The sequence below is a fragment of the Barbus barbus genome, assembly GCF_936440315.1.
Source record: "Barbus barbus genome assembly, chromosome: 4".
NCBI classification, from domain to species: Eukaryota; Metazoa; Chordata; class Actinopteri; order Cypriniformes; family Cyprinidae; genus Barbus; species Barbus barbus.
In genome coordinates this window covers 16,513,942-16,540,697 of record NC_136732.1, presented here as the reverse complement: position 1 = coordinate 16,540,697, position 26,756 = coordinate 16,513,942, and the positions used below count along the sequence as shown (strand labels likewise).

The following is a 26,756-nucleotide window of genomic DNA, read 5'->3' as shown; positions in this document are numbered from 1 at the left end:
ACATCCTTGTGTTTGTTTTGATGGCTGTCTAGTCAGAGTTGAATGGAAAATAAAGAGAGAAGCTTATGTAATAATTCCACCATATGTACAGGAATGAGGGAATGGTTTGAAGTAGATGTGTGTCAGTCAAGGTGCTTCATTAAAGCATAGTTCTCCCAAAAGGAAAATCCCCTTTTTAAATTCTCTACTATGCCTTTTTGCCTCAAAAAAAAAAAAAAGAAGACGACAGGAAATAAGAGGGAAAAGTGGGGTAATGGGATTGGGAAATGGGATTTAGTCACAAGTGGGATTCATTCTGTACTCTTTAGAGCTTCTAAAAGTTCAAATGAATCCAAACAATAGCAAATTTACTACGTCAGCACAGAGAAAGACTTTAACTCCTGGACATGAACATGTAATCCCACAGAACAGCATGTTTGACATGCTAGCCCTTATCTACACACTCACATACACCTAAACACTCAACTCTTCTCAATTATGGCTCACTGAGATGTTGCATTCCTCACACTGGTGTTAGTTGTTCTAATAACTGGTAACCGGCATCTAGTTTAACTAGCTTCTGCACCTCAAAAGGCAGGGTTGGGCTGCTCTTCTAGAGTCCATCTATCGATCTGACCCCGGCAGAACCTCCAGACACATTCACCTCAGTCACTGAGCTCCTCTCATTCTCAACTGGAGAGGTGCTGGAGCAGACACAATAAGTGAAGGATAACAAGAGTTAAAAATATTTTTAGAGAGAAAAACAGGTCTGTTCTCATTAATAAAAAAAAAAAAATGCAACCATTTGCATGGTAAAAGAAAGTACGACATAGACTTCATTAAATACATGTTTACCTTGCAACAAAAACACAGTGCAGTGAATATTTGGATAGCATGAAACCAGTACAATTCAATTGTATATACTGACCTATTTTGGTTCTGTGTTGGGTTGCCACTCGGTGACCCCCAGACTTTCAGTAAAAGGCGCCTCTATCTGGCTTTGTGTTTACATGATTTTCTTTTTTAAACTTCCTTTTTTCACACAAATTATGTTGCTCCATCAATGTTCAATTAACAAAAAAATTGTAAATTCTGATATCATACCCAAAGTCTTATATTATGGGATGAACAAATAAATAAATAACTTTCTGTCAAGAATACCAGTAGCCCCACTGAACCCTACATAAAATTCCATTAGAACCACCTGTAAACAGCGACTCGCATTCCTTATTTGCCATAAAGCTGTCCATTCCCTGTCCATTAAAAAGCAGCATGAAGGGTGGAAGTGTGGGGTTGGAGGAGTTTACAGAAGCAAGACCTGAAGGAGAGCGGGGTGTGGCCACGTCTGCGGCGCTCTCATCTCCTCCAGGGGTGTGTCTGTGATACTGTGGCCTCGGCACACGTGGGCCGGAGCAACGAAAGAGAGCAGAGAAGATAGTTTTACAGAGTCCAAATCTTCCACCCACCTGGTAGGCCAGCGCTCATAAACAGGACAGTTACACAAACCTGGTGTCAGACTGTGGCTTTGACAAGACTCAAGTCAGGACACAGGAGGCTGGCTTACTAAAAAGGGGCTGAAACACACACTCAGGCACAACTACTGTCAAACACACTTACATTGCCAACAGAAACTACATAGACAGGAGACTGGGACACTGCTGAGTTCGGGGAGCAGAGATTTACTACAGGAAGAGAAGAACCTGGATGGACACCCTCTGCAGTCTCAGCGGCCTGGACCCTCTCTGGGTGAGTCTCAGATAACTGATGGGGAGGTGATATGTAGCTCTGAGATAAACTCAATCAATTCAATAGCCATTTAAAACTTAAGAGGTTCAACAGATATGAAGGTTTTAACAAATTAACTGCATGTTAGTGAGATAACACAAACTGTGCCTAGTCATATATTATTTATGCCCCTTTATTCTTGTAAGTGGTCATGGTTTTTGACAGTAACAGCCATTTAGTGTGAGTCATGCATTTCTCAAACAATGATTCATTGACTAAGATTGAATGCAGGACCTTAAAAGTTAAGTTTTAAGGTTACTCAGTTTAAAATCACACATAACCTGTGTTACGTGTGTGAGAACATTTTGCGATTGTGTAAAAAGATTATTTGTGCTCTTTAACTTCTCAGGGTGTTAACATTCAAACAGCTGTACTCTGGGATCTGAGTGCAGAGCATGTAACTGTACTTTAGCCCATATTTTGAACAATGATTACAGATCGGATGAAAAACAGTGTTGCAATTCAGGTTAATAATAAAACATTAATGCTCTCTTTCTCTTATTTTGCATAGTATAGCAGGTCATTTAAAATCAGGTGTAATGATATTGGTGTGTGTGAATGATCCAAGCAAATGTTGTTCCAGGCCCTGTGCCCACTAAGGTTCTATATGGCCCAACATACTCATTTAGCAATATTTACCATTTCACAATGAGAGTGGAACAGATGAAGCACATTCAATAAGTAACTGATCGCATTCTGTGGATGATTTCAAAATGCTACATTTGCATCCCAGCTAATATGAAACCTTCTCAGGACATTCTTAAAATTTGTAACCTAAATGTTCTTGCAGCAATGTTAACAGAACAATCTTTAAATGTTATCAAATATACAATGTTAACATGAAAATGATTCATACATTATCAGTCATACAAGACAGTTCACTATGTCTATTACCGCGAATGGGAGAAACTGCAACCGCCAAAACGACGGAAGTCCCAAAAAAAATTTAAATTGCTTCTGAAATTGGCACAGAAATCGCATCACTGCAGCTGCTATTTCCATAGAAATAGTCAGTGTCCTTAGACATGACTTCATATTTTAAATGCTATTTCAGCATCATAATCAACATTCATGAAACAGTTCATGTCATATTTTTATTGCAGTTTTGAAAAGTTATTTAAATCTGGGTTTTGAATGCAGTTTTTTTAGATCTAGTTATTTTATCATTCAGATTGTGTTGGTCTTGCGTGCCTGAAATAGCTGTCCGGAGGCATTGCAAATGTGGCCGTTGAGTGAACCATGATGTTTCATTAGTTATAATTGCTAATTTAGGGGGTGGTGATGGCGCAGTGGATAAGATGCATGCCTTTGGTGTGAGAGACCCGGGTTCGAATCCACTGTGAGACACCAATGTGTCCCTGAGCAAGACACTTAACTAGTTGCTCCAGAGGCGTGCGACCTCTGACACATATAGCAATTAATTGTAAGTCACTTTTGTCAGCTAAATGAATAAATGTAAATTTAATCATTTTACTTTGTATTTTACTGTTGTTAGAATGTATTTTTGGTCAATTCTGTGTAACCCAATGAATGTGTTCCAGAACGTTTGCATAATCAAGGAAAATGTTCCAGACCTTATGAAGATAACATTTTCAGAACATAATGGGAACATAAGAACAACATTATTAGAATATTAAACCGTTAGCTGGGAAAACGTGGAATGAGATGAAGAAGTCAAAGTTGTAAACTCATGTCTATTGAAGCATGTCGGACAGCATCAATCTGGCTGAACCTTTTGAACCTTAGGTTAGACTAACTTATTATGACTAGCGTGAGAGATTGTTATTAGCTTCCAACTGGCCATTTCCAAAAGAAGTGACCAGAGATTTGTGAATTGCAAGTCATCCTCATAAATGTCCTCCAAATAAATCCAAACATCAGCGGTGTCATTTTAAAACTGTTTTTAAATTACTTTTGTGCTGACCAGCAGTCTGAACGCCTACACTTGCAGGAAGGGTACACACACCACTCTGAATCACTTCCTGAGACTGTGGTTGCCATTGGGTTTAGACCAGGGCAAACATAGTTTTGGAGGATGCAGGATGGGTAGAAGCTGGTGTCTTTATGCTCCATTGAACTCCCAGTGGAAAACTGCGACTGTGACTAGGCTCTGCCACATGAACGAGAATCTCTTTCCCTTCCTGGGCCCAGACCACAGTACACCCCCTCATAGATGAGGACATATTCCTGACCAAAACAACAACGTAATGAATCGAGTGTCTCATCTTGAACCTGTCTGCACTGTAGTGTGTGTCTGCATTGCACTTGCAGGGATTTAGATATTGGTCTAAATAAAGGTAAATGCTAGAAGACACAAATAGATTACTTAAACATTTTTCATCATTTATTCACCATGTCAAATTTATATAAGTTCTTTTGTGGAACAAATATTTTGTCTTGAATTAATGAAAGATATATCATAAAAGTGGTCCATGTGACTTTAAGCTATATATTGCATATAAATTCATAATTTTATGGGAGATAAAGTCCAAAAAAGTCAATAATTGCTGAAAATCTTGACAGCTCATCTTGGTGCATTCATGAGAAAAGTAAAGACGTTTGATTTAGAGACGTTATTGATTAAGCTTTTAAATGAATCAGTTCAGCCAGTTCACTATTCTTAATTTGTTCACAAATCAGACCAGTCCAGTCCTCAAAATTCCACTAACTAACAAAACGATATGCTTGCAACTGTGAACAATTATTGGATGAAAATATTATATATGAATAACAAGCAAAATGTTGGTCTATTCCTCACACAAAGCTGCTGTATGACTACAGAAGACTTCAAATATGGTAAATAGTGTATAGACTATTTTTATGAATACATCCTGTTTTGAAGCATGAAAGCTTCAGTCCCAGTTTGTTGTATTTGACTCTTCGCAAACACCCACCCCCGTTCACTGATATGTCTGACAATCCATACCGCTCTCAAGCCACATATCATGTCCTCAAGCAGTGAAAAACACATCGTACAGCAAAGAGAAAACTGACAAAGCGCCGACAGACAAGACATAGCAGGTTAATTTTGGTATAAAGCAAAAGTCTCAGCTTTCAAATTTTGTAAGAAATTCAAACAATAAATTCTGCTTATGGCTCTTTAATGTGTTGTGACAGATTGCTGTAGCACCTCAGTTCAAGCGGCACATGAACTGATCATCTCTTCCTCTTTATAGCATGAAATAACATCAGAAGGTATGTTTTTTTTAACAACGGAAAGATGTCAATACACACCATTTTTCAAGTTCAAGTCCACCGACATTAATCTACTCTCCTGTCTGGTTTGTTTGTTGGACAAAAATGGCAGTTTCGGTGTTATGATTGGTCAGATCGCCTGTCAATCAAACTCAAAGGGAAGAGTCAAAATGAGAAGTAAAAATTGAATCAGTGAAAAAACTTGTTTTGTGTTTCATGTAAGAAAGAGGTGTGGAATGACGTAAAGCCAAGTAAATATATATATTTTTGAGTAAGACAATATACTGATAAAAATTAGAAGAGGCTTACACAGAGATGTGTTTGGTGCTCATGGTACTTCTCATAGTGCATATGGGGTTTACATTTTATGTACTGCCGTACCACAGGAATCCTTCCAACCAGCATGCAGTATTTATCAGAGCTGTGCCATTGCCAAAATAACCACAGCATAAAACACAGCCAAACAAGTTCTCATCAGTCCAGAGAAAGAAAAAACCTAACAGCTCAACAGCTGCGTTTGGACACCAGCCGGTTTTCCAACGTAGGAAGGCCAGAAATAACTGAAGAGATAGTGTGTGAATTACTGATGTCTGAATAGAACAAACTTGTGAAATTCAACTTGAGAGAGAAGTCTTGGCAATGATGCCAAACTGGGTTTTTGCCCAACTTTGATTTAATCAAAATGCACAGAACAGTATTTTTGGCACAGACCACAGCTTTGCTTTGCTTTACTTTAACTACATAAACACAAACTCTGATATTCAAACTATCACTCTTCAGAACCAATGTGCACAAGTTGTTACTCAACATCAATATTTGTACACACTATGTGCTTTAAAAATTGGTCTGCTGCTGGCGATGCTTCTGAGTGGAAACAATAACAGCGAAATATTGAAAGTAAATTGTTTCTTTGTTACGTTTGTGGAAATTGTGAATTTTCTACCATCAGAAAGTGGAATTCTAAAAAAAGAGTGCACCTTTAATATATAGAATGGCCTGTCATGTACATTTGTGGAGGCAAAACATTTTTTTTCTGTCATGACTTGTAATTTACATTTACATTTAATCATTTAGCAGACGCTATTATCCAAAGCAACTTACAAATCAGGACAACGGAAGCAATCAAAATCCACAAAAAAGCAATATGCATGTGCTATAACAAGTCTCAGCTTAACACAGTATACGTAGCAAGGTTTTTTTAAATTATGTAATAAAAAGAAACCAGATAGAATAGAAAAAGAATAAAGCAAGCTAGTGTTTTTGGACTTGTAACCTGAAGGTCGTGGGTTCGAGTCTCATGTCCGGCAGTGATTGTAGGTGGGCGAGTGAATAACCGACACTCTCTTCACACTCAATACCACGTCTGAGGTGAGACCCTTGAGCAAGGCACCGAACCCCCAACCGCCGCACCATTGGCTGCCCACTGCTCCAGGTGTATGTTCACTACTGTGTGTACACTTGGATGGGTTAAATGCAGAGCACAAATTCTGAGTATGGGTCACCATACTTGGCCACACACCACTTTCCTCCCCTTCCCGAAATTTGTTTAGAGTCTTTCTGTATTTTAAAACAAGATTAGAGAAGCTAGTGTTAGTTTTTTGTTTTTGTTTTAATAATAGAATTAGAATAGAGAGTGCTGTAGAGTTAGAGGGTCGAATAAAGAATAATAGCAACCAAGACAAATACAAATACAGCAATTATCATCATATACTCACTTGGCAAACAAAATGATATTCCAAAGCACAGAAAACAGTGAACATTTATGGTTACACTTTATTTCGATAGTCCACTTTAGACATTCTACTAACTATAAGTAACTTTGTAACTACATGTCAACTAATTCTCATTAATTTGCAACTACATGTCTACTAACTCTCAGTAGGGTAGGTTTAGGGTTAGTAGAATAAGTTGACATATACTTGCAAAGTTTCTCATAGTCAGTATGTTGTATGTTGTGGACCCATCAAAATAAAGTGTTAGAAGATATTAAGCAGACAGTCTACTAATACTCTAATGACTGCTAGTTGACATGTAGTTGCAAAGTTACTTACTATTAGTAGAATGTCTAAAGTGGACTATCAAAATAAAGTGTTACCAGATTTATTACAGGAGTTTTACCTTTCACCTTTGTGTTACTTCACACAATTTGTCTGTTCTCACTGCAAGAGAAATAATATAAATCACACACAAATATTATATACAGATATAAAACACACAGAGCCATTTGGACAGAACAAACACTGGGGAACTTCAATGGACATCAAGGAATCTGATGAATTATCTTCTTTTTTTTTTGCACGAAGTAATTCACTATGAGTGCAAAGAGTTAATACAATCTAATAAACTGTAAAATGTGTTAATAATTTAATAAGTTAATAAGTAGCTGTTAATAATTATACAATCCTGATGTAACAAGTTAACGAGTTACAGAAGACTAATGGTTTAACATTGTGTTTTCAGGACTGGAATGTCACATGGTACACAGCACACCCAGACCTGACCCAGTGCTTCCAGCATACAGTACTGGTGTGGTTCCCCTGCTTCTATCTCTGGGTTTGTGCCCCTTTCTACTGCTTGTACCTCGGATTCTATGACAATGGACGCATATCTTTATCCAGTCTCTGCTGTGCCAAGACGGTGAGTCATACTAGTCATATCAAGACTTGATTGAATTTAGTTACCACCTCTATAGGTTTGACTTGAATATAGCATCAATCAGCTGAAAAACTCACAGGCTATTGCTGTGTGTATGGGAATGTTTAAATGGAAATGTTGACATCGTTAAAGAACATTTAAAAGGCAGGAAAATTATTCTCTGGGAAGAAAAACAGATCATATCAAGTTCAACACAATTAACATCCAACAGAGCATACAGTACTGTTCAAAAGTTATGAGGAAAGTAATATTTTTATTTTTGAAAGAAATTAAGACTTTTATTCATCATGGACACATAAAAGAATCAAAAGAGACACTAAAAACACTGTTACAATTCTTTTTACCAAAGAATCCTAAAGAAAAAATGTTTTAAGGTTTCCACAAAGGCATTCAGCAGCGCAACTGTTTTCAACATTGATAATAATGAGAAATGTTTCTTGAGCAGCAAATCAGCATATTATAATGATTTCTGGAGAATCATGTGACGCTGAAGACTGGAGTAATGATGCTGAAAATTCAGTTTTATCATTACATTTTAAGATATATTCAGATAGAAACATTTATTTTAAATTATAACATTGCACAATAATACAGTTTTTTACTATATTTTTTAATCAAATAAATGCAAAAACATTACAAAATTGTGCAATTCCAATCTTTTGAACAGTAGTGTAAGTAAAAACATTCTGGGGGTCGTGACACCTCAGTGTTGCAGTTAATGCTTACATGTCCATGTGTTTGTGTTGTAGGGTTTGGGTCTCTGTCTGGCCTCCTTTGGTTTGCTGGAGATGGTCTATTTGCTGGTGGAAAAGAGCAGAGACATAGAGCGTCACATGGTCTTTCTCCTGAGCCCTATAATTCGCAGCCTTACCATGGTAAATCACACAATAAAAATTACTATTAATAACATTCATAATTAAATGTGTAAACAGTGTAAAAGTATAAGGTATCAAGCTACAATGGACAGTGATCTTTTTCTGTTCATGGCTGTTATGACCAAAACAACATGTTGATTTTGTTTCCAATGGGACTCTTTTTGAGGATAGATTTATGATCTGTTATATTTAAGCTTGAATGAACAAATCTCTTTGTGGCTAGACGTCTGGCATAAATTTCCTGAAGGTATCAGGATAAATAAGCCTATTTTACCTCTGGTCACAGCAGACAGCAGTGTCAACAGTGGTTGTAGTAAATGACTTTTGTTTTCTCAGATCTGCGCAACAAGATAAGTCAGTTTTAAAGTCCTGGCACAGACTAAACATTCACAGGAGTCTTTGCAAACTAGTATAGAATCAATACATTTTGGTTGAGAGATTTTTGTATCAACATGTCTAAGCTGCCTAATGGTATTCTGTCCTGTTCTTTTAGTGTGTTTTGGATTTCTCAAATTGACCATGACTAGCATACTGACCGAAATACACTCTGTCTTCAGATACTGGCAGTGTTGGTGATCCACTTGGAAAGGCTGAGGGGCTTTCGTTCCTCCATCTTTCTCTTCCTGTTTTGGACGCTGGCAGTGATCTGCTCGCTGGTGCCTCTCAGAGCCAACATTCAAGCCATCATATACGAGGTCTGTGTATCCCCAGTATATCCAACTATTGTATTAATGTAACATTTACACTTAAACTGAGGACAATAGAAGCAATCAAATCAACAATAGAGCAACAAAATATAAGTGCTGTGACAAGTCCTGGATAGTCTACCACAGTCTACACAGTTTTGTTTTTAAATAATAAATAAAAACAATTAAATGTAGATAGAAAATTAATACATTTTTTTTTAATTTTTTTTTTTTGCAAAGAGAAAAGAAGTAGAAAGAATAGAAATAGAATAAAAATAGAGTGCTAGTGTTAGAGGGTCAAGTTTTTTTATAATAAAAAGTAAACAAGTATATAGAATAGAAATAGAATTGAGAGTGCAAGTGTTAGAGAGTCAAGTGTATGTGGAAGAGATGTGTCTTTAGCCATTTGCCAAAAAATGCTGTTATGCTGTTTTTTCATCATGCTTTCTGATCTTTTCAAAACTGGAATGTTAAACCCTGTGCAGAAAGTTTTAGCATTAAAAAAAAACTTAATAAATAACATGAAGATTACACTTACACTCTATCTTGAGTGCTGCTCCCAATATAATTTGTAATTACAAAATACTAGATTAAATTGAAAAAAAAAAAAAAAATTCCAAAAAATTAAAATGCATTTATTGCAGTCACAGACATTTTGACCCCTATTTGTAAAGAGTTTCTATTATACTTACTTAGACTTAGTTCCTCCAATGCTATGTAGCATAACGGGCAGCAATCATTCTCCATCGGCTTCGGTCTTGGATGAGAGCTTCGGCGTCGTCCCATGCCGTGTAAAGCGTCTTCAGATCTTGTAGGAACGTTGTTTGCCAGGTGTTCCGGGGGCGTCCTCGTGGCTGTTTGGCACCAAGGGGTACCCATCACATGGCCGTCTTGGGGATCCTGTTGTTCTCCATCCGGCCAGTCGGAGTCTTCTACGGGCGATGATGTTATGAAGTTTGCACACGCCACTCCTTCGAAGTACCTCTTCATTGGTGATGTGATCATAAAAACGAATCTTCAAAATTCGGCGTAAGCACCTCTGCTGGAAGACATGGAGCCTGTTGTTAATGCTTCCTGACACCTTCCAGGTCTCACTGGCGTAGATGGCTGTCGAAGGCGAAGCTTGATCTTCAATGAGATGGACGGCAAGGACCAGATCTTGTTCATCCTCTGAAAAACAGCTGCCACCTTCCCGATGCGGCACTTGACGTCCACCGTCGCCGTTCTGGGAGATCACACTACCCAAGTAGGTGAACTTCTCTACTTCCTCCAATTGTTATGTCCCGACTGTGACTCCCCATGTCTGGGCCGTGTTGCTCACTTGCATGATCTTTGACTTCTCGGCGCTGATCCTGAGGCCAACTTTGCCTGCTTCTCCTTCCAGTGCGGTCGTGGCATGATGCAGCTTTGGTTCATCTTCTTCGAGCAGAGCTGTGTCGTCTGCGAAATCCAGGTCGAAAACCAGTGGATGCCGGCCCCAACGCGTGCTCCAGCTTGCCGCATGATGTAGTCAAGGGCGACGAGGGAAAGGAGAGGGGACAGGATGCATCCTTGCCTGACCCCAGTTGCAATCTCAAAGAAGTCTGTTTGGCCATTCCCAGTCTTGATGCAGCAGCTACAGGCCCTTGAAGATGGTGGCAAAAGCCTCCGGTACCCCGTACAAGCACAAGATCCACCAAAGGGACTCGCGGTGGATGCTATCGAAGGCTTTCTTGAAGTCTATGAAGTTCATGGCTAACGGATGCCGGTATTTGACGCACTGCTTGATGATGTTACGAAGGATGAAGATTTGTTCGTCGCATGACCTTCCGCCGCGCAAACCAGCTTGCTCTTCCAGCAAGCGCTCATCGAGAGCACTCCGCAGGCGTCAGGGGAGGACCAAACAGAACGCTTTTCCAGGCACAGAGAGGAGAGTGATGCCTCACCAGTTGGTACACTCGGAGATGTTGCCTTTCTTGAGGATCCTAACTATGGCGCCCCTTCACCAGTCCTCTGGGACTTAACCATTCCACCAGCATTTGTTAAAGAGCGAAGTTAGCTTCTCCGCCATGGGCAGCCCTCCGTACTTCAAGATCTCCGCCGTTATTTCATCCAAGTCAGCCGCCTTGTTGTTCTTTAGGCTTTTGATCGCGATCTTCACTTCCTCGATGGTGATGTCACCAGAGTTCACCTGAAGCTCCTCTTGGGCATCCTCCACATCGAAGTCGTACGTGGTGGTCGGGTCTGGTTAATTGAATGTTTCCCGGAAATGTTCCATACACCGCTTGTTCTGCTCATCTTGGGCAATCAAAAGCTTCCCATTTTTGTCCTTGATCGGAATGCTGGAGTTACTCTTGGTTCCAGTCAATTCATGGGACATGCGGTACAAGGTCTTGGAGTCATTTCGGTCAGCAGCTGCCTGCGCTTTGGCACCTTTGCGCACTAGCCATTCCTTTTTATCCTTCCGACAGCTTTTCTTCACCAGTCTGTCCAGCCTGGCGTATCTTGTTTCTGTTATAATAGCCATTAATGGTGCTTTGAGACTATAAAAGAAATAAGTGAATTTGACTTGTTGCCCTAAACTCAGAATCTCCAGCCCTATAAAGGGGAAGTGGTGTGTGGCCAAGTATGGTGACCCATACTCGGAATTTGTGCTCTGCATTTAACCCATCCAAATGTACACTCAGTAGTGAACATACACCCGGAGCAGTGGGCAGCCAATGGTGCGGCGCCTGGGGGGCAGTTGGGGGTTCGGTGCTTGCTCAAGGGTCTCACCTCAGCCGTAGTATTGAGGGTGGAGAGAGTGTTGGTTATTCACTCCCCCACCTACAATCCCTGCCAGACCTGAGACTCGAACCCACAACCTTCAGGTTACAAGTCCAATTCTCTATCCATTAGGCCATGACTGCCCTCCATATAAAATGCCTATGCTATGTTATTCGCCATTCATGTATGCGTAACATGGGCCCTCGCATGGTTTTTTTAATGAATGTTACTCAAAAACACTTTCTAAATTTGTCTGTGTTGTGTCTGAGAGTCTAACACAGTGGTGCGTAAACAGAGTGCTTACAGATGTTGCTGTTCTCAGCACTGACGTCTGGGCAGCCTGTCTGGACCTGAGGCTGTGCTGAGACCACTCGCAATCAGCGCTGGTGCTTTTCCAGACAGATAGCAGAAGCCACATACGTCTGCGGATCCCCATACTTCTCCCTCAGTCTGTCTGTCTCTGACCTGCTGTGATGCTCCCACTCCATAATTATGTCACTGCATCTTGTCACAGACACAACAATCAACGTCTTGACATTGGAGAGGGAAAAGTAACTCACATGCAGACACAGTTTGCATACATATTAGCATGGAATGTATAGCCTAATCTTTAAGGCTATGTGCATATTTTGTAATATATTTACATTATGTGGCTACCAGAACTGATGATAGTGATGACAGTGTGGCAACAAAACAAACTCAACCCATAGGCAATTCACTTTACTATAGTCTGCAAGTGACAAAATATCAACATTTAAAAAAAAAACACCTTTCCTTTTGTGTAAGACACAAAAAATGGACCAGCTCTACCTTATAAAATGACATTATAAATATGTTTAATATTTTATTACCTATTCATCACTTAAACATATGTGGCTGCACTTTGCAATAAGTTTTAAGGCACATATTTGCGCTCCTATTACCTAAAGTAGCCATTCAAGCATCAGCACATTTAGTTCACAAACTTAGTCATGGATAATGAAATATGAGTTTTATATTTCATATTTAAGACTTAAATTCAGCATCAGCAACTTAAATTTCAAGCAATCAGTCTAATCCTTCAGACTCTAATGTTTTGGCGATCATATTAATGATTCTTTTGTGAACCATTCATTACAATCTGTGAACTGATTCAACTGATTCCCAAATCATTCACTGAAATTTGGGAACTGATTCAACAGGTTCTTTGAAAATAATCAGTTCAAATGATTCAATCGTTTCAAACGTTCATTCGTTCACAAGTTCGAGATCATTATTGTGTCTCATGGCGGCTCTGGGATTCTTCCGTTCAAAACGACAGGTTTTAGCAAAATGTAGTGGAGTTAAAAAAATATGCTTTGGAATATATTGATGTAAAAGTGAAAGCTTGAAAACATATATTTGAACTAAAATGTAGGCTCCTTAAGTACAGTAACGAAATATAAAAAAAATAATGAAGCCTCGTACAGCTCAGTGATGACAGTCCATACGTTTACATAGGAACTGAATCTTGGTTTGTGGTGGGATCTGTTGTGACCTAAATGAGCTTAAATGAGTAAATGAAGCTTGTGTTTACAAATTCTTAAAGAGGCCTGTGCTGCCACTTTCTCTCGTATTGTGGCCATTTGACACAGTTTCTGTCAGAAGCCCATAGGCATGCCCTCAGTGGCCCCTGTAAAACTTACAATAGCTGCTCTAGGCCTCTGCAGGCCAGCTGTTTTGAACCTAAAACCCTGACCTCAGCATATTTTCTCTCTAACAAATCTTGAACCTTGTATCGAGCACTACACAAACAAGGTCAAACACATGGTGAAACTTTGTCCCGAACAACAACTGAGAATACTGTAAAACAATAATACAAACAGAAGTGTTACTTATCAGTAGAATTATTTTAGAATTTTATAACTAGAATTATATAAATAGTCAAATTAGTCAAATCACTTCTATTTGGCTGATTGAAAAGCAGATGCGCTTCTTCGTAGATCATCTGCAAGTTTTGAGTTCTAGTTTTAGTTGAATTCCATTTTTTGCAATTGAATGCTTATTGAATACTATTACCAACCACCATTATACTCTTAGAAGCTGTGAATGAAGAGTTTGGGTTTGTTGGCATAAATGTGCCTGTGGTCATAAAAAGAGTTCATAAAAAGGTTTGTTGTGTCATTAATCCTGGTTTGATGGAACATTTAGGTCATTATAAAAAGCTGAGGTCTTTGAAAGGAAGGGAGGTGAACAGCAGGCAACATCCCCAAAAGAACACTCCCCACATCAGCCACCAGTCCTGCCTCCGCACACTGCGGTGAGGCAAAGTGGGCGGCTGATCTCAGATCAGTCCTGGTGCTCAGGCAGACAGAAGAGAAAATATGGATATGATCCCACAGGAAGCATGTGGTTATGACTCCTTGGGAAATCCCTGGCAAATGCGTATACACCACTTATGTGCCACTAATGTAGTTGGTCGTCTCCACAGAAGGGGAGAATCAAAACATTGAACAATATTTAATAAATAATATGTCACATAATTCAATTTGTTCCCAAAACACAAGAGTTTATTACAGTAGGTCAAGGTTTTTCAATATACATACATACATTGTGACCCTGGAGAACAAAACCAGTCTTAAGTAGCACGGGTATATTTGTAGCAATAGCCAACAATACATTGTATCGATAAAAATTTTCTTTTATGCCAAAAATCATTAGGATATTAAGTAAAGATCATGTTCCATAAACATATTTTGTACATTTCCTACCGTAAATATATCAAAACATATTTTTTGATTGACGGTAAAAGGCCATTTTCTCAATATTTAGATTTTTTTTTTTTTGCACCCTCAGATTCCATATTTTTAAATAGTTGTATCTCAGCCATTTTATAATTTTGTCCTATCCTAATAAACCATACATCAATGGAAAGATTATTTATTCAGCTTCATTATGTATAATCTCAATAAAAAAAAATTACCCTTATGACTGGTTTTGTGGTCCAGAGTTACACACACATATATGTCCATTTGAATGTGCAATAATATAAGATATCAAACAGTGTCAAAGAGTTCAATATCAATGATTATGTTGGTTCTATGCTGTGGTGTGATGGGCCACAATTGCAGTTTAAAGAGGAGGGACATAGACAATTAATTAATGTTATATACTAGTTTATCTAACATTATAGCAATGAAACATTTGTGCTTCCAATTGCTGATTTTTTATTATTATTATTGATTTATTGACTTTTAAGTATTATTACAGGTACCCAAAGACGTTTGTCATTAGGGGACACTGAATTATTTTGCTGTTACAATAAAATGTCAATACCAATTTACTTCATATTAAAATAAAAAAAAAATAATAAAAAAATAAATAAAATACATCATAGGAATACACAAAGTTCATTTATAATCTGTAATTGTTTAAAAGTCTACACATAAGGGAATAGGTGATCTCCTGTATTTTTCTGTTCTGCATCTGGGGATTGTCAGTTTATCTGAGTTATCTGACTCGTCTTTCTGCTAGTGTGCACAATCCAAGAAGGAAGAGGGCGTCGGGATATCCTTGATACCTTTGTCCCAGTATGATTTTACAGACCCGTTTCTGCACACGTTCCAATTGCATACTCGAACACATACCCTGTATAGATGATAAACAATTCTTAATCTCGAACACCAAATTTCTTTAGTCGGCGGAAAGCAAAAAGCCTTCTGTTGGCTGAGGACCACATGTGGTCCACTTGACCACCCCATTTTAAATCACTCTGGATAGTAACCCCTAAAACCTTAACAGAGTCACAGGTTTTCAAAATGTTCTGATCTATAGAAAGTGATAGCCAAGCTGGTATCTGTTTCATGCGGGTAACATGTAAGACCTTGCATTTTTTTGAGTTGCTGTAAAATGAGTGTACCGTATTTGTGTTCCACACTGCTGTCTACATTCTGCTGATAACCAGTCATGTGTGTTACAGGGTTTCTCTGCAGATGCGATGAGATTCGTGGCATTTTTCACATTCTTCTCTCTCCAGTTGGCTCAGCTCATCCTGAGCTGTTTCGCTGATCAGCGCCCAGCGACTCTTAAACCTGTATATGTTAAGGTACAGTGTCTTCTGTGTTATAATCGATTTTTTTTTAAATTAGTAAATAAATATTTGGAACACGGTGAAAAAAATATTACCTGGACTTACTGATTTTTCCACTAGAACCCATGTCCAGTTGAGGATGCTTCTTTCCTTTCAAAAGTACTGTTTTGGTGGTATGGCAGGTAGAGTTATATTTGTGTCTGTATTTCATTGATGTCTTGTAAAGGTCTGCAGAATAAAAACCAATGAGATAAACACATATTTGTGCTCCACAGATTGGTGGTAAAGGGCTACCGCTCACCTTTACAAGCTGAAGATCTCTGGTCTCTACGAGAAGAGGATACATCTGAAAAAATCATTTGTGATCTTGAGAAAGAGTGGGCCAAGCAATGGGTCAAAATGCAACAGTAAGACACCCACTGTTTCCTTAACTGCATGTCTTCCATCCTGAGTTGATGAAAATATGCGATGTCCGTAATTTGCCTGTTCAGAACTACTGATTTATTTGTATTATTAATTAACAAAGCACAACTTCTTTACTTTGTTGCAACAATGCTTGCAGAAAACTGTACCAGAGACTAAAGTCTGAATAAAAATGCTGTGTTTTCTCCTTCAAACACAGGCAAGAGTGCGCTCTGAATGGAGCACAAGCTCTTGGTTATAAACTGAGTGAGCAGACGCAGCTGCTCAGAAAACTTCATAAAGAACAAAGCTCAGGTTTCTGTCTGCTCCGGATGCTAGCCAAAAACTTTGGCCCTTACTTTCTGACTGGAACTCTCTTTCTGGTCATTCAAGATGCTTTCATGTTCTCCATACCACAAGTGTTAAGGTGAGAGACGCATTAATGAAACTTTATATAGCATGTGGCATTTAGTATAAGATACACTACTGTTCAGAAGTTGGTAAGATTTATTGTATTTGAAAGAAGCCTTTTATGCTCACCAAGGCTACATTTAATTAAAAATACATTAAAATGACTATTCCCTTTTTTTAAATATATTTTAAAATGTAATTTATTCCTGTGTTTGTAAAGCTGAATTTTTAGCATCATTACTCCAGTCTTCAGTGTCACATTATCCTTCAGAAATCATGCTAATATGATGAACTGATGATCAAGAAACTTGAAAGTTGTGCAACCTAATATTTTTGTAGAAACCGCAATGCATTTTAATTTCTCTTTTAATGAATAAGTGGTTAAAATTAACAACATTTATTTGAAATGAATTTTTGTAACATTATTTCGTTAACGTTATTTTGATCTATTTAACATATCCTTGCTGAATAAAATTATTACATCTTTAAAAAAAAAAAAAATCTAGTCTATGTAGGTGTAAATTATTATTTTTATTTTTTTTACTGTACTACAAATTCTAAAGTTATATGTGCACAGTTAATGATTGTAAAAATGTAATAAAATGTGAATAATTTTAAACATTTTTAAATATTATTAATTCCTTTGAGTGTAAAAGCAAAAATAGTGCTTTTAAAATCATTTATTCAGTTAAGACTAAAACATATTTTTGCATCTGGGAAATATCTACATATGGAAGCGGCAGTTTTGAATGTTATTTTATAAGAAAACACATGGCTGGGTGCAAATGTAGAGCAAGACATTTAGCACACAGTTGTAAATTGAACTTGTTGCCCTTTCTCAGTTTTGAGTGTGAACTCCCGTCACAGACACAAATAACAGCACATCCTGCTGTGGGGCAGCCGTACACTGTTAATTATGTCCCATGCACTACGAGTCCACAACACTTAGGAGAGTCTGCTCACTGCAGCATCTATTCTTTGTGGCTGAGCTATAGCTCAGAAGAAACTGGATTTGTATCATCAAATTAAGCCACTCTGTCTGGCATATAACAAGCCACAGATCCTGCACTCTGAGAAACTTTGATGCATGGGGATAATATTGTTCAGGCTCAGCTGTATCAGGTCTAGAAAGGCTCATATTTATAGTCATAAATTGTGTTCACATTCCAGTTAGGTTTGACTTCTGTTTGTGGTACTCTTAAGTCAGACGAACAAAATAAAACCAAACTCATACTGTATTTACAAAACTGGTGTGCCATTGTTTGTGTCTCAATAAATGATAATGTATGTTTCTTGTTCTTCAGTCTACTGCTTGGCTTTGTGAGGGATGAAGACGCCCCCTTGTGGAAGGGTTACCTCTTTGCCTTCTTGATGTTCCTGTTGTCTTGTCTGCAGTCCCTGTTCAACCATCAGTACATGTATATGTGCTTCACAGTAGGCATGAGGGTCAAAACTGCAGTTATGGGCCTAGTGTACAGGAAGGTAGGCCTGAAAGGTTTGCTAGCAAATGCAAAGATGCATATAATGGTTCTCACATACATTCTGGTCTCCACAGTCTCTGGTCATCAACAGCGCGGCTCGTAGAACTTGTACCGTTGGAGAGATAGTGAACTTGGTTTCGGCTGACACCCAGAAACTCATGGATTTCGTGGTCTACTTCAATGCAGTGTGGTTGGCCCCGATTGAAATCGCCTTGTGTCTTTTCTTCCTCTGGCAGGTGAGAACAGATGCTTGTTTATTCTTCTTCTACAGGATTGTTATACTATCAGGAAAAAATGCATAAAAATTGTATCTCTAGGGCAGGGGTCTCAAAACTCGGTCCTGGAGGGCCGGTGTCCTGCTGAGTTTAGCTCAAATCCTAAATAAACACACCCTAACCAGCTAATCAGAGTCTTACTAGGCGTATAAGAAACTTCCAGGCACATGTTTTGAGGCAAGTTGGAGATAAACTCTGCAGGACACCAGCCCTCCAGGACCGAGTTTGAAGACCCCTGCTTTAGGGGACATGGGGCAACTTAGTACCTTTTCAAGTAAAACTATTAGGTACTAACCATGAACATGTTAGGGATAAAAAAAGCTGTTAAGCTGTTATACCCCAATTTTTTTGCACAATATTTCTGAGAGCACAGACCTAAAATTCATGAATTGAAATGTCTCTCTCCTGTACAGCGCCTCGGCCCATCTGCGTTGGTTGGCATCGCCACTGTAATTCTCATCTTCCCTTTGAATGGGTTCATTGCCAAAATGAGAAGCAAGCTCCAGGTATAGTCTATATATTGTTCCATTCAGTCAAATTTCTATGATGATATTCGTGCTTTGACGACTGAGGTTGTGTCGGTACACGTCGTCCCAGGAACTGCTTCATGCCTATAAATGATTTAAAACACAAGCATGTAGACAGTCTGCCCTTTGATTCTCTGATGTTATGAACATGGTAGAAACCACAGGATTTTGCTTTGTTGTAAAATTGAAATGTCTTTATTTGCCTCGTCTCAAACATCCAAAGAATTGAAGCTCGCCCATATTGGTTTCTGTCTGGTCTCGTAAACAAGTTTGCTTGCGTGATTCTCAATTAGCATTTGTTTGCTGCTCTCAGGAGGTCCAGATGAAGTACATGGACGGACGCATTAAGCTTATGAACGAGATCTTGAGTGGAATAAAGATCCTGAAGTTTTACGCCTGGGAGAATGCCTTCAGAGAACGTGTTCATGGCTATAGGGAAAAAGAGCTGAAGGCTCTGAAGACGTCTCAGATCCTTTACTCCATATCCATCGCCTCCTTCAACTCCTCCACTTTCTTGGTACTATTCATCATCGTCTTCATCTTAACACATAAATACAGTTCTAACAACTGAAGAGTTTTATCATGTACGCCACTTTGCCTTCAGATTGCATTTGCCATGTTTGGGGTGTATGTGCTGATTGATGAGAAGCATGTTCTGGATGCTCAGAAGGTCTTTGTGTCCATGGCTCTTATCAACATTCTCAAAGCTCCACTCAGTCAACTGCCCTTTGCAATGAGCACTACCATGCAGGTGAGCAGCAAATATTTGAAAACTTATGCATTTATACTTTTGAAGATAACTTAGTTTCTTCTTGTTTCTAAGGCTGTGGTTTCTCTCAAACGCCTCGGGAAGTTTCTCTGTCAAGACGAGCTGAAACTGGATAGCGTGGAGAGAGCTCCCTACCATCCTGGTGAGTGCATTAGCTTGTCATTGCTTTCAGACTTTCATCTGACATACAACAGCTTAGTTTATAAGCTGACCAACATTGTCAATACATGTTGAGCAATACAGAGATTTTTCCCTATTAATGTGATGGTGGAGTTTTAATTAAAAATGCCATAACAAAATCTGGCATGCCAAAAACAAAAAACGAGTTACTAATCTGCCAAAAAGAATATATATATTTCCAGTTATTCTGCAAGACAAGCTTATTTGAATTTAAAAGCTGTAATTTGACAAACACTAGAAGGAAATTGTGTGGCTACGAGGTGGGTGTTGGTAGTGGCTGAAATGCGCATGAAGACTTCATGCAGCGGTTAAAGGGGATTTTCAGCTTTGGAGCTGTAAATATATTTATATAACTTTTCCACATTTTTGTGTGATAAAGGCCTATTTTAAAATTGATTTATTAAAAATTCAACTTTTTGTATGTTAAAGGTCAAAGAGAAGTTTTTGTGAAAATGCTTCTGCTTCTGAATCAGAATATCATTAATAAGAGAGCCAGGTCAATAACAATATCCCATGGATGATTTTTAATACTAATGGAAATGTATTAACCTAAATAATTATCATCACCCTGTTGCCTCATTAACTAGTGGAATTGTTTTATGAGCCTCAAATGCCATACTTAAAGAGATAGTTCACCCAAATATGAAATTTCTGTGGTCATTTGCTCACCTTCAAGTCATTCCAAGAAATTAGACTAAATTTGGTTCAAGATAGAAATTCAGATTCAGTTCATTTCTGAAACAGTTTAGTTTCAGTATTTTAGTCTATTTCTCTCACAAAGCTATTATATGTCTTCAAAATATTTACTAAAATATACTGTAGTGTCCAAGAGTTGTATGGACCAATTTTAAGATATTTTTTATGGTATCTCTGTGTCCTTTTTAAGCTAATATTCATTGTAACTGCACTAAGTAGAGCATTAAAAAAATCTTTGAATATTCAGCAGAGTATAGAAAATCATAGAGGTTTGGAATGCCATGAGTGTGTAAATGATAATTAAAAAAACTCACCTCTTTATTTCCTCCTTTTGTCAGATATTGATGGTGTTGTTATTGACAATGGTACTTTCAGTTGGTCTAAAGATATCACACCATGTCTCAGAAGGTAGGTGCCTTTGAATATATTTATCCCTTACTGTAAATTGAAATAACTGCTGAAAGATCTCAGTAGGTCCACCATTCCTATGCATATAAAGATGATAACCTGGCAATGGTTAATTTCTGCAGGATCAATGTCAAAGTGCAGCAGGGTTCACTGGTGGCTGTGGTAGGTCACGTGGGCAGTGGAAAATCCTCTCTTCTGTCTGCGATGTTGGGAGAAATGGAAAAGAAAAGTGGCCACATCACAGTTTCTGTAAATCATTCAGAACAATTACTAAAAATATATATTGGCATCATTCACATATTCCACATATACATTTTCAAACACTTTCTTTCAGGGCTCTGTGGCTTATGTGCCTCAGCAAGCATGGATTCAGAATGCCACTCTCAAAGACAACATTTTGTTTGGACGTGAGAGGAAAGACAGCTGGTACCAAAAAGTGTTAGAGGCCTGTGCTCTTCTACCAGACCTGGAGATCCTACCTGCAAGAGATGCCACAGAGATTGGAGAGAAGGTAAAAATAGACTAAGAATGATTCTTACAAAACAGACATGATATAATAAAGTGAAAAGGTATTAAATATAATTTGTTTTTTAAACACCAAATATGCAGGGTATCAGCAGGGTCATGACTAAACTCCCACTACATTTTTACAATGTTCACAGGGTCTGAATTTGTCAGGAGGTCAGAAACAGAGAGTGAGTCTGGCACGTGCAGTCTACAGGAAGGCTGATATCTACCTTCTGGATGATCCTATGTCAGCTGTGGATGCACATGTGGGTCAGCACATCTTTGAAAAGGTCATCGGACCTAATGGCGTTCTTAAAAATAAGGTAAACATTAAAACACAAGATACAATGTGACCTTAAAGGGTTTGTTCTCCCAAAAAATTTAAATGCTGTCATTAATTACTCTATGGAGAGTCAGAAAGCTCTCGGATTTCATCAAAAATATCTTAATTTGTGTTCCGAAGTGGTCTTACAGGTTTACAGAACGACATGAGGGTGAGTAATTAATGACAGAATATGTAGCATGCTACATCCTAAATTGATGTACCAAAAAGGATGCAGAATCACAATTTTAATTTGAATGGAAGCAGAATTGAAATTGTTTTTGAAAAATCTTTAAAAAGCTTTGAAGGTTTATTGGCTAGACAGGTAGATAGATTAGACTGCAATTTAGCAAATTTCTCTTCCTGTCATTCCAATTCAAATTTCTGTGGATGTAGCTAATTGAATTCAATTTCCAGATTTTAAATGGAAAGGGAACCTTTCAGGCTTAAAATAATAAACGAAATAGCTTGCTTGATGATGCTCTCCAATGCTTTCTAATACAGACACGTATACTTGTGACCCATGGGCTGAATTTCCTGCCCCAAGCTGATCTGATTCTGGTAATGGAGGATGGAGAAATCACGGAGATGGGCTCTTATGCCGAGCTTTTGAGTAGAAAGAACACTTTTGCAGAATTTGTTAAAGTTTTTTCAGTTAGCGAACGCAAGGAAAGTGCCACCCACAGAGGTAAGCTCAAAGAATAAGTGCTTGACGAGCTGCTACAACAACACTTTTTTTATGTTGACACATTTAAAAATGCAGATTCACCTTGTTTTAGGGACCAGAAAATCAGTATCTCGTCTCAGCATGACAGACTTCTCTATTGACCTCTCCCAGGAGCAACTCATCAGGTAAAAGTCACTAAGTTTTGATAATGAAAATGCAAATGTTATTGAGGAGCACATATTTACCTTTCTGTCAATTTTGTTTAATAAAGTGGAGATATGGGAAGTGCCAGTATACAAACCATGGAGGCCATATCTGACACAGAACAGGAGCAAAACCAGGAGGAAGTTGGGAGACTCACCCAGGCTGACAAAGCTCATACAGGCCGAGTAAGTAATAGAGCCACATCCACAGATGTCTCAAACAATGGGTAGATACACCAAAATATACCTTCACACTTAACTCAATACTAAAGGCTAAAGATTTAGAGTGGCAGGTCAGTTTTAAAGTTCAGCTACGGGTCAGCTACAAGGGTTTCAGATGCTCTCATGTCACCACAGAAATCTCATTTTAATCCCTGATTACAGGTCTTTGAGCGTCATTGTTCCAAATACCATATTATAGCCTGAACGTGCACTATATCATCCAGAGTGTTGTTCCTCACACGTTCTTCTCCATAATGGGTCACACATAGGTGAAACTGGAGATGTATTTGGAGTACTTCAGGACCATCGGCTTGGCCTTCATCATCCCCATCATCTTCCTCTACTCGTTCCAGCAAGCTGCCTCACTGGCCTACAACTACTGGCTAAGCCTGTGGGCAGACAACCCAGTTGTAAATGGAACACAGGTTGACACGGATCTGAAGCTTGGTGTTTTTGGAGCTCTCGGCTTTGCACAAGGTTCGAAATCCCTCGTGTTTTTCAACCCTCATTGAGTATCTTTGGACTTTGTATCGTTCTTGATCATTAACTGTGTTGTTGTATTGCAGGAATTGCAATTTTTGGCACTACTGTGGCCATTTCACTTGGAGGAATAATTGCATCCCGGCATCTTCATTTGGACCTTCTTAACAATGTACTTCACTCTCCTATGTCGTTCTTTGAGAGTACACCAAGTGGTAACCTTCTCAATCGTTTCTCTAAAGAGATAGACGCCATTGATTGCATGATCCCTGATGGTCTGAAGATGATGCTGGGCTATGTGTTCAAACTTCTGGAGGTTTGCATTATCGTGCTGATGGCGACTCCTTTTGCAGGAGTGATCATGCTGCCACTGACTCTGCTCTATGCCTTTATCCAGGTATGCTACTAGAATTTGCTCAGCATGCAAGGGTATCATAACAAGGAGCACCAGTCTAACATCTATTCTCCTGTGTTTTTAGAGCTTCTACGTGGCCACATCCTGCCAGTTGCGTAGATTAGAGTCAGTGAGTCGATCGCCCATCTATACTCATTTCAATGAGACAGTCCAAGGAGCTGGTGTGATTCGGGCCTTTGGAGAACAGTCTAGGTTTATCCTACTGGCTAACAGCCGAGTGGACCACAATCAAACGTCCTATTTCCCAAGATTTGTGGCAACCAGGTCAGATTCAGTCTTGGCTTATTCATTCTTTATTACTGGTAATCCAGTCTAACTCTATATAATATCTTTAATGTTATTCCAATAGGTGGCTGGCAGTAAATCTAGAGTTCCTGGGTAACTTGCTAGTCCTTGCTGCAGCTATTCTCTCTGTTATGGGAAGGGCAACTTTAAGCCCTGGAATAGTGGGACTGGCTGTGTCGCACTCTCTCCAGGTAGGGAACTCTTCAAAAAGTCCAATCTTTGGACATCCACACGTTTGGCAAGGTTATTAGACAACAACTTCTCGAAAAATTACATTGCAGGTAACTGGGATCTTGAGCTGGATTGTGCGGGCATGGACAGATGTAGAAAACAACATTGTGTCTGTTGAGCGAGTGAAGGAATATGCTGAAACAACAAAAGAGGTAATGTTGGTCTGAAGGCTATTTTTTTCCCCTATGAATTCCTTTATATAAAGGGACCAAAGTATATTTTTACGTTCATTCTTGAGGTCACTAAGTTAGTCTTGGGTTGCCGCAGGCACCATGGACAATCGAGGACAGTCCACTCCCAACAGACTGGCCCAAATCCGGATCCATTGGATTCCAGGAATATGGACTTCAGTACCGCAGGGGTCTTGACTGGGCCTTAAAAGAAATTTCTCTCAGTGTTAATGAAAAAGAGAAAGTAAATATAACATCTGAACACATTGTGTCATATTTGTGCTTTATTTTCTATTACATTCTAAGCGATTCACTGAATCTATTCAGGTTGGAATTGTGGGAAGAACAGGGGCCGGAAAATCATCTCTTGCTCTCGGAATTTTCCGGATCCTTGAAGCGGCAAAAGGAAAGATCTTCATAGATGGGATAAACATTGCAGAGATTGGACTGCATGAACTGAGGTCTCGTATCACCATTATCCCACAGGTACACCTGAAAATGGAAAAACTAATAGAATACCGTGACAAACTTTTGAGTGTTTAATTTTGAACCTTTTTTCCCCCAAGGATCCAGTGCTGTTCTCTGGTTCATTGCGTATGAATCTGGACCCCTTTGATAGCTACACTGATGAGGAGGTCTGGAGATCTCTGGAACTCGCACATCTCAAGAACTTTGTGTCTGGCCTGCCTGACAAACTCAACCATGAGTGTTCAGAGGGAGGAGAGAACCTCAGGTACAAACCCCTTCTCAACAATGTTTATTCATCATTTGATTAACATCTGATGTGACTGTTTCTGACTGGATATTCTGGGCTTCAGTTTGGGTCAGCGGCAGCTGGTTTGCCTGGCTCGAGCTCTCCTGAGGAAGACCAAGATTCTGGTCTTGGATGAAGCCACTGCAGCTGTAGACCTGGAGACGGACAATTTAATACAGTCCACTATCAGAACTCAGTTTGAGGACTGCACCGTTCTGACCATCGCACACCGTCTCAACACCATCATGGACTACACTAGGTATAACAAAGAGCATGTGCTTGTTTCTAAGAATATGATTATGATTGCTGACAATGTTCAAACTCAACCCTATTCAACTGTTCCCAATAGGGTTATTGTGATGGACAGAGGGCACATCACAGAAATGGACTCTCCAACTAATCTGATCTCTCAGCGTGGTCAGTTCTATCAAATGTGCCGGGAGGCTGGGCTAGTGTGAACCTTCACTACCAGAGGAACCATCAAAGACAAAATGATCTCTTCACTCAGGAGAGACTATAAAAATGGTGCAGATATCTCACCAATACACCTGCTCAGACTATTTGAAACTTTTCGTTACAGAACTTGCTAAAGGGCAGATCTTGCCTCCTTAAACAAGAGAAGCACAAAGCCCAGGATGAAGAGGCTTTGCCAGTAATAGCTGTTCAGGTGTCCACGTTTTCTCCAGTATTACAGAAGTGGTGTGCTTCAGCATTCTCCTGCTGATTCTTTAACTGAGGTCTGAGGCGCTAAAACAACAGACTGATTCTCTCATGTCGTCAGCAGTCTCATCTCAGAATACAAAGGCTTGAGTAACGTTATCTTACCATAGAGGTGTTCAGTAGGTTAATATAATGCACACTTCAGATGGTCAGACGGTGTGCACAGCCATGTTCACCACCTCTCACTGCTGTCAAAGTGAAGATTTGTGGAAATTTGTAGATTACTGTTGTAGATCCTGGCATAACACAGCTGAAGAACTAGTCCTACTTGAACCTTTTCAGGTTGTTACAAGAATTTCTTAATTATATCAGCACATTAAATCCTAAATTCCCATAAAGGTGAAAAGATGCATCTATTTTAAAGATATCTATGATGTGAGAAAGATCCTTTAATGTTAAAAACAATGCAACACCCACCCATGACCCTTATACTGAATTTGTCTGTGTATTAATACTAGTATTTTTTCCATAATCTAAAACTTTAAATCTGTATTTATGTATTTTGTACCGTTTTTTTTTTTTTTTTTATCTATTTATAACATTTCTATGCACACTTCATGTGTGACTGTCGAACTTGAATATTCACCTTTTTTTGTGGACAGCTTCAGTAAAATAAATGTTGGTAGTAGTGATCAGAAATGGTTTTCCTTCTCACCGTGACAA

At 38.9% G+C, this 26,756-nt stretch overlaps 1 protein-coding gene across 1 annotated transcript; it reads left to right on the top strand.

Annotated features, from left to right (window-relative positions):
• Positions 1-1,683: 1,683 nt before the first annotated feature.
• LOC306862568 (multidrug resistance-associated protein 1-like) lies at positions 1,684-26,727 on the top strand (the record flags this gene model as incomplete). The annotated part of the gene is made up of 31 exons (XM_079405454.1): positions 1,684-1,725; positions 7,420-7,596; positions 8,364-8,489; positions 9,047-9,184; positions 15,858-15,983; positions 16,089-16,150; positions 16,244-16,375; positions 16,591-16,797; positions 18,086-18,263; positions 18,337-18,498; positions 18,951-19,043; positions 19,378-19,581; positions 19,669-19,815; positions 19,888-19,975; positions 21,048-21,117; positions 21,240-21,366; positions 21,452-21,628; positions 21,780-21,947; positions 22,451-22,634; positions 22,726-22,798; positions 22,885-23,002; positions 23,308-23,515; positions 23,605-23,915; positions 23,998-24,197; positions 24,283-24,409; positions 24,500-24,601; positions 24,717-24,863; positions 24,947-25,105; positions 25,186-25,352; positions 25,438-25,632; positions 25,723-26,727. The coding sequence occupies 31 exons, from the start codon at positions 1,684-1,686 to the stop codon at positions 25,829-25,831; spliced, it is 4,524 nt and encodes a 1,507-aa protein (XP_079261580.1). The 3' UTR covers positions 25,832-26,727.
• Between the last annotated feature and the right edge of the window lie 29 nt (positions 26,728-26,756).